This window comes from Pteropus vampyrus, unplaced genomic scaffold, assembly GCF_000151845.1.
Source record: "Pteropus vampyrus isolate Shadow unplaced genomic scaffold, Pvam_2.0 Scaffold294, whole genome shotgun sequence".
Classification (NCBI taxonomy): Eukaryota; Metazoa; Chordata; class Mammalia; order Chiroptera; family Pteropodidae; genus Pteropus; species Pteropus vampyrus.
In genome coordinates, this window is record NW_011889075.1 from 1,419,308 (window position 1) to 1,428,678 (window position 9,371).

A 9,371-nucleotide genomic window follows, 5' to 3' on the forward strand; every position below is an offset into this window, starting at 1 on the left:
AAATGTCATGACCATCCCGCTTACTGCGCACCAAAAGTGTCTCTCTCTCTCCCTCTCTCACCTTCTCTCCCCTCCACTTTGTCCCTTTCAGGCACACAATGGTGCTAGTTATGCAGACACTCACTTACAGATATAAACTGAATCTTGATTTGCCAAGCCCTGTGCCTGGTTATGCAGGAATAAAACAGTCATGGTGGTATCTTCCTTCGTGGACCTTACAGAGGTGCGAAAGGGTAGCAGGCAGGATTTAGGCAGGTAACTGAATGGGTGTACCGACAATCATGGAATGTGAAAACTAGAAGGGACCTCAGAAACTATCTAACCCAGAGCTTTTCAAACTTTTTATGAATAACACAGCAAACAACCCCTTTCCTTAAAACAAAAATTCACAAAGAACCACAACGTATTAAATGTGATTTAAAAAACCCACAATTGTTAATGCAGAGCAGTCGTGACAGCAGCGGGCAGAGTGAAGCTAGTGGCCTTTGCAGACTCCCACTTGCTCAGCCTCCCATTTGCTTCCTGATACCCCCCAAACCAGTAAGATACCCCTAGTCCTGACCAGACATCACCATACACAATCTGAAAATCAATGACCTAGTTGCCCAAATCTTTGGTTTTACAAATGAGAAAATTAAAGCTCAAGGATTTTAAGTGGTTTGACCAAAATCCCACATTGGTTAGAAAATGTGGACTAAGATGAAAGTCATCTAAATTCCAGTTTGGTGCGTGCTCCACTCTATCAATTCAATTTCAACAATTCAAACTGCAAAAAATTTTAAATGTATAATAGCTGCCTTTCTTTTGCCATATTTAAAGTTAATCAGACTGGTCTAAAAATAAATAATAAAATCAGAACTTTGTAAAACAGTATTTTGTGGTTGTAGATGCTCGTGATGCTCATGTCACAAATGTCATTGCCAGCTCCTGTCCAGAATACTACTTTTGGTTCAGAAACTATAACTTGTCTATTTAATTGTTTTTGTTTTCTTTTGCCTTGAAGATAGTTGTTTCAATGAGTTTTAATACGATATACTTAAATCTGTTATTTCCAATTTAAAAAGGAAACTAAATGTCTATAGGGAAATATTTAGATGTCCACATTGATGGAAAACTCTGGAGGCTGTCCCTAGAGAATTAAGAACATGCCCTATATTGGTAAGGATTGCATCCCCTGTTGCATTTGAAAAGAGTAACATATGTGAAAAAAACTATTTTGTAAGGAAATTTAAATAACATTTTAATAAGAATAAGAAAAAGGTTCAGGAGCATTACAAATTGTAGATGCTTAAAAAAACAAATACTGAGGGGCCAGAGGACTATATCTCTTATGAAATATACACCCAGGACAGACAGAGGCAACATCTGTGAGTGACAGGGCTTCTACTCTAGAATACCTGCATAAATATCTAGTATACCTGCACAAATATCAGTTAAGGTGGCAAGGAACCATGGATACAATGGGAGAAATCTCAAGAGGGTTGAAAGCTCTTATGACTCAGGATGTTGGAGACCAGGCTTGGCAGCAAAAATAGGAAATATGTTCTTCATCTGGCAAGAATAGGCAGCATGTATTTGAAATCACTGGCTGGATGTAGCGAAAATTTAGATGGAGAGTTGGGAGGGGGAGGAGGTATAGCAATCTTCTCATTAAGTTTTGCTTTGCATGTTATATTATGGCAGCAATATTCATCTTCCCAAACACATTATATGCGATAGGCAAAAATTATATAATTTTGCTTTAAATCTGCCTAGAATGTGATTTTTATTTTAAACTCTTTTTCCCCACCACAATTCTCCTCAAGTGTGTGTGAGAGAAGTAGTACACCCAAAAGTTAAATTGTCAGTAATTTACAATCCATTTAAATTATCTCTGGTCTCTGCTTTAACCTCAAGCTGCAGTGTCTACAGTTTTTCTTCTAATGGTTAGATGCATAAAGTCACATTTGAAGTTAAAAAACTAAAATGTAAATTAGTAGTTATAAACAATAATAAGCTAATCAATACTTTTTACTATTATAACTCCTAAGTCCTTTCTTTTTTAAGTAAATAGACTAGTAGAGTTTTTCCTTTATTTTCAAATTGAATGGTGATATTTATACCATGAATGTTTAATAGATAACTCTTTGAAGCATACATTTGTACATATTTATAAATGTTAACTTTTTTCTCAATACACTATGGAAAACATACTGCTTATTCATATTAACACCTTTGACTTTTAATTGTCTTAAAATATTTTAATTGGCTTAAAATATTTTGCAATTTGGAAATATACATACACAAATGTATCTTGCTAGCTCAATTCAAGGAAAGAGTAATTCATAAAAATAAAAATGTTTTCAAAATCAGAGATTATTACATATAGTTATTGGAGACATCACATCATAGACATACTATACAGCAGTGGTTTTCAAACATTTTAGTCTCATACCAAATACCTTTATTCTCCTAAAAATTATTAAGAACTCAAAATAAAAACTTTACATGGATTAAATCTAGTATTTACTGAATTAAAATGGAGAAAGTTTTAAAATAGTAATTACTTCATAAAAAGCAAAATTCATGTTAACAGAAATTATCTTTTTCCAAAAATCTGTATTTTCCAAAAACAGTTACTGAGAACAATGGTCACTGTGTTATATTGTAGCAAATCTTTTGAATACATGACTAAAAAGACAGATTCTTCTATCTGCTCTGTATTCAATCTATTGCAATATCACATGACTTGTTGCCTCTGGAAAATCCCACTATATACTTGTGAGCAAATGAGAATAAAAAGGTAAATAAGTGTTTTATTATTCTGAAAATAGTTTACACCCCACAGATCCCTGTGTGGTACTGGAAACACATCGTTTCCTGGAGTACACTTTAAGAACTGCTGCTTTAAGAGCTATTTTAACTACTATTCTTCCCAGCAGCATAAACTTACATGTTTCCATGCCTTCGTCATCGTCATCTACTGTGGGTTTATCGTAAGACTTGTCGATGGCAGCCCTGAAGCTTTCGTTGCATCCCCTTCCTCTGATTATCCGCGGTCGTGGGCGATGGAAAGGAATGTCCCCGTTCAAAGTCACCTCGGCGACTGCTGTCTGCAAACTCTCCAATGAGCTTGACTTCTTCAGACCCAGGGAAGGTCCCACATCTCTGCTGGGGGAACCTTGGAGATTTACAAAAACAAACAGTTAGTGAGAAGTAATGGTGAAAATTGCATTCCTGAACTTCTACGAACTGTGGAAAACATCAGAGATGTAAACAAATTATTCGTTCAATGAGGAGTTTTTAAATGTAAATGGAAAATGTATAAAAAAAATAGTAAAGTAACAGTAACTAATTTTTATTTTTCCCAAATATACAAAAAATTTTGTCTATTTTCTCTACTTTAATTAGGAAAAACTCTAAGTTATTAGTTTCCATTTTTAGCTCAACAGAGGAAATTTTTGTCAAATTGCTTGCTCCAAGTTATGTAAATAATCTAAAATAAAAAAAGAAAACAAAAACAGAATAACCCAGAAGCTCACTTGCAGAACAGAAATCATGAGAAGGCTAAGGTTAGCACCAAAAGTAGCTTTTTAACTTAGTTGAAATCAGTTTTTGACAGTTTAAAATTATTTATAACAAAAGTTAAATTTTTCTATCAATAAATTTCATCAAGTCTCTTCTTTATTATAGTGCGGATTCACACAACTTAAAAATAAAGACAGCACAAAAGACTGCATGTCACCAGTACGATTAGGGCACCCTGACACCAAACAGAAACCTAATTCTGGGCAACGTTAACATTCTGTGGAAAGAGCAATACGAGATTTGAACAGAAACAAATTACATAAGGGCTCTCTCTAGAAAGAAGTAGAGGAGAGACTAAAGAGGTGATAGTGGGCTTTCTACTTGCAGGCCTGGGAACAATATCTCCTTGAGAAACAAGTGATGATCAGAACGAAGAAGACTTAACAATTACTAAAAACATTTCCGTAAAATGGCAGGGAAGAATTTGGGGAATTAAAAACTTGGCTCTATTTCATGAGGATCTACGGCAGGGGGGCCTGAGATAATACCGAAAGCACCAAGCTTTAGAAGGCAATCAAAACAGATGTCTTTAACCAGGTAAGGCAGTCTCATCCATCACTGCCTGACCTGGGACTCAAAAGTACACACATCTACCCTCTAGATGACTGTAATACCAGCTTTGCACTACCACTTGGAAATGCAGGTTATAGAACTAGTTCTTCATTTAGACTGTTAAAAAGACAGGTGTAAAAAAATGGGAGGGTAAAAGAGATTAGAGAGTTTATCTCTACATGGGGTCATCAGCTCAAAAGTTGATCAGTAATTAAGGAGTAGCTTTGATATATTATCACTAGAAGACACAGTTATGACATGGACTTTCCATGGCTCAGAGTATAAAAAAATAAAACTTAAATTGAGAAAATGAAACAAGAATTATCTTTTTAAGATTTATTTACATTCCACCTTTCACCTAATTTTCACAATGAGGTAGCAGTTTTAAGTTAGAATAAATACATTAAAAATGTAACATAGGCAGAAAGATAGACAGATGATTCTAATGAAGAAATAATATTCCATAAAATATTGTGCTTGGGAGAAAAAGATGATTTATTTAACTTTCTCAATGTAAGTTTGTATATATTTGATTATTTTATGACAAAAATCATATAAACTATTTCTTTCCAGGATGATCAATCTTACTTTTTCTATTGAGAGCAGCATAACTTTTGACAAATTCATATTCTAAATACTGATAAAAGTCATGTCACAGAAAGGAAAATGAATTTTGTTCCAAAGAACTGAAGAGAAAGGTAAGAAATCAAGGAACCAAAGCAGATGGGAAAAGATCATTCCTAGGCATAGACATCTACCTTTATATGTCCTAGAATCAGCATTAGAAAGATCTATTCCTGAACAGATTATGCCTATCAATCTTCATAACTTACCCTTTTCATAACTGCATTTAGGTCTTTTAAATGTTTATAAGGCAAATATTTGCTGCTTTCGTGGGTTCATAAAGGACATATGTATGTATATTTGTATGTAGGTTGTGTATATTTATTCTTCTCTCTCTGTGCCTGTCTGTCACCAATAAAGATTTCATGATTCCAGTAAAGATTATCGTAAGAACATCATCTATATATATTAAGTTTTTCTTTGTGAAAAGTTAGCTGAGATTTGACATCATGTATTCAGAGCACTAAAAACTTTAAAAATAAATTTTAGAAATGGCATGACTATTTATTAAAATAAATGTATACATATATACCCATAAGTATATAGGTATATATAAATATATGATTTTATTAAAATACATAAATAGGCAAATCTGCAAAGAAAAACAATGATGAAAGAATAACTAAATAAGTAATAGATACTTTGTAAGTATAATTCAGAACTTGTTTATCCTTTTTTCTAAATTTGTAACATTGTAGAATAACATTTTGGCAAAAAGTTGATAATTATCGATGGTGGGTATTGGGTGTATGGGAGGTTATTGGATATATGAACTACATCTCTATATTTATATATGGTTGTAAATTTTCATAATAAAATGTTATGCAGAAAGTCAACATCTATAGTTTGTGAATCCATCACAGGGATCAGCAAACCGTGGGCCAAATCTGAAAAAATTTTTGGAACACAGCCATGCCAATTTGTTTACATATATTTTATGACTGTTTTTACACTACATCAGAATTAAGTAACTACTATAGAGACTGTCTGGTCTCCAAGGCCACATAAATATTTACTATCTGGTCCTTTACAGAGTTTGCTGACTCTTGATCCGTAACATGGATATCATACATTTAAGTACTATATTTGTCAAAAAAAACTTTAACAAAGGTTTTGTTAAGTAACATATTAAAATTCTTGAATGAGAGTTACTGAGATCCCTAACATTAAAAAGTCAGCATTTACTACTAATAAAAATTGAAACTTGTTTCTCTATTCAAGTATGGACAAAGATTATGTTTATTTACATACAAAAATAAAAATGTTTTTTCATTTTAAAATAATATTTTAAAGCTCTTCATATAAATCTTTAAGGTCATTAGGATATCCTGCTTTTTTTATATTCAAGGATTAAACCCATAGAACCCCAATTCTCTTCTTATTCCTGTTCTCTATTCTTTCAGAAAGTAAAGCTACCTCCAAATATCATATAAGATCCCTCAATCCAAGAATAAAAGTGAAATCATAATCATACTATTTTCCGTAAGTTGATTTTTCTATTCCTACCTACTAAGATGTCTTTTGCAAGGGCAAAGGGAAATGGAATTCAATTTTCATTACAAAAGGCTTATGGCTAGACAGATGATCTATGCTAAAATGCCACTATGACTCTACCCAAAACCTTTGGACAGAACTGTAAAATCATGATAATCTTGACAATTCAAATAAAGTGAAGAAAGAAAAATAACAGAAAATTTGGCATCTATGTAATAATTTTTTTGTCTCAAGTTTTTCCAATTTAATTTGGTGGAATAGATTGCATATAGAGAAAAAAAAGCTCTTCATATCTAGGATCTAACAAGTTAAAATGCTATATAAACATATGATTCAATTAGATTATAAAATCTGCCTTCTCATCATAAACATTTGTTTTCAGTTAAACTCTAGATATCAGTATTTTCCTTTTTAATCACAATAAATCGTTCTTTTCTTTTTATTAGTAGTGAGTTTGTTAAATTAAGTATTTTCCTTACTTTACCTAATTGGCATAGAATATAAATTCATGTTTTTTAACCTGAGCAATTAAATTTGGCTTTCATGAAATTAACATGGACAAAGGTTACTTCTTTAAAAGTACTGAAGAGTAGGGGTAACTCCAAAAACTAATAACTTATTTACTTATGTGAACTACCAAAAAATGTTTTCCTTTAGCTGTTTCAAATTTTGAATTTTATGTTTAATCAGAGAAATAACTACCTAGTAAGGGCTGAGGCTACAGTTAACTGCCTTGCACTACAGTTAATCCTATAATCTATTGGATGTAAATTTTATAATCTTTTACTCTACAGAATGTGAAAATTCCAACCATGCCCACAATAATCTCTAAATATGTATGTGGGATACACAGTTTTCAAGCAGGATAAAACTAGTTACTACTATAGCTTAAAAAGGTGAATTAAAGCTAATTACTAGTAAGTGGTAAACTGCTACAGCCTATAAGATCTAGAATAATTAAAACACTATTCAAAACTAATAATAAGAAATCATAAATGCTCAATTGTACAAAGAACATTAATTATACATAAAAACTCTCCTTTAATTATTTTCATAAAACAGCATAAGAAGTAATACTGTAATGAAAAACCCAGTTCAATGTAATCCATTGTTTCTATGGAATGATTTAGGTCACATTTTAGAAGCGAGCCCTAAATAGCTAACAAACGAACAAACAAACAAACAAAAAATCCTTTAAAACAGGTTCACAACGTTAAAGAGCCATATGCATTAGATAGTCTAATTCAATATCTGGTAACTATGAGCTAATTCTTGCATTCGAAAAAGAACCAAGGTTTTCTGAGTGACTAATGATAGCAATTACTGGACATTGTCCTTTGATAAAAAATATTTACATTTGTGCTATGACCTCAAGTCAAAGTTATCACTTTGAGAATTTTTTTTGGATGTTAACATAGACATCAAATACATATGTTAAAAACAAGACTCTACCCAGGAGATCATGTTTTTGGGATTTTGATATCTTTTTTTTTTAATTGTGACAAAATATTCCTATACAAATAAAATTAAGAAAATCTAGGTTGTTTAAACATTTTTGAAGCACTAAATTATATTTCCATTTAGATGTACTACACTGATAAATTTCTTCTAACAGACATTTTTTCTTTTCTTGTACAATTTGATTTCTTACAATGAAAACATCTGTGCAAGACTGGAATATTTATGTGTACATGCAATATGATTGGCAGCTCTATAATTAGGATAAGCTCCTTGGACCACAGTTTCTATGGCAACAGTCTAAGAGTCCATTCTTACCTGCTTTCTGGTCATCCACTGTACTGAGTTTAGTCTCGTCAGCTACTGTTAAAAGGTAAATGTATAATGGTTAGCCCAGTTAGTCCCACAGCCCAACATGCTTCAACCATTCCCAGATCTTTTCAGTTATGTGATAATTCTTAGGTAATATTTCATGCAAATAATATGAAAAATCAAGCAAACATTCATAATCAAAAAAGGGGGAAAGCAGTGTCTCCATGCAATATGCCAGTCATTTCATTTCACAGACACGTGTGTTATTTATATGTTAGCATATCTTAATTAGCCAAGGCAATGCATCGCCAAATTTTTCTTTTACGCATGTGATAAATTAATGCTTTTAGTCATGAAGTACAAACAGCCACAAGAGAATGCATAAATAAGTTACAGATGATTAACAAAGGTTTTTTTAAATCATTCAATCAGTTTGTAGACATGATTAATTATTTTACTTTTTTGTTTTGTTTTGGTTTTGGTGGATTTGGATTTAAAAAGAGACACTACCTGATTGGTGTTTGATTGAACAACTATGGTTATTCTCCTGCTCTCATTTGCTTCAAATACTTTCTACAATAAATATTTTCTCAAAATATTACTTCAATGAAATGCCTTAATTACTAACACTTAAGAGTTTCTATTAAATAAACCTTAACAAGTAGCAATGAAAGGAAGATATCACAAAGTAACCAAATTCCAGACATGGATTGAGATAATGATTTCTCTCCAAAATTTTTTATTTTAGTTCAAGAATGCCACAACCAACCAAATACTATTTCAATGAAATTGGTTTTAAACAGCCAAAGTGTTAAAACATTTCATTGTTTCAAATAAAGATACATGAATATAGCATGAAATGCACATGTGTTTGTTTTTTTCTCATCAGAAAACATATATGTTAACATATTGCACATTATGTAAACATGCCGCTTATGAGAAATATGGTTATCTCAAACTCAGAGAAAAACTAATTTTTGCCAAATTGCCACATTTCACATTTATTTTCTCTACTGTTCAAAGTAAACAGACATGTGTTTGGGACCATCAATTTTAATCTGAAAGCATCTACATCTAAGCCTTATTTAGATAAAGATTCATGGAGATTGTACTCACTACCTAAATCCATGCTTTTTGATTTTCGTGTTTTAACGAAATCCAATTGACTGGCATCTGAAAATTGCTTTGTGCGTTTTTCTGACATACTCTGGCGTCCAAATCCTTCTCGTTGAAAAGCAAGAGCTGGATCAACATCTGGACTCAAAGAGCTGGTGTAAAAAGAAAGATAAACATAAAAATATTTACTAAAAATAGAAGACATCCAATTTAGGGAAGTTCATACATATCTGTGTATATGAATGTGT

At 32.1% G+C, this 9,371-nt stretch overlaps 1 protein-coding gene across 1 annotated transcript in view; it reads right to left on the minus strand.

Moving 5' to 3' along the window:
* Positions 1-9,371, minus strand: part of PARD3 (par-3 family cell polarity regulator) — a gene marked incomplete at its 5' end in the record, with an annotated part of 522,521 nt that overhangs the window by 208,105 nt on the left and 305,045 nt on the right. The window contains one exon of the mRNA XM_023521117.1: positions 2,933-3,160. Coding sequence (XP_023376885.1) covers positions 2,933-3,160 — 228 coding nt within the window. The remainder of the gene's footprint in view (positions 1-2,932; positions 3,161-9,371) is intronic.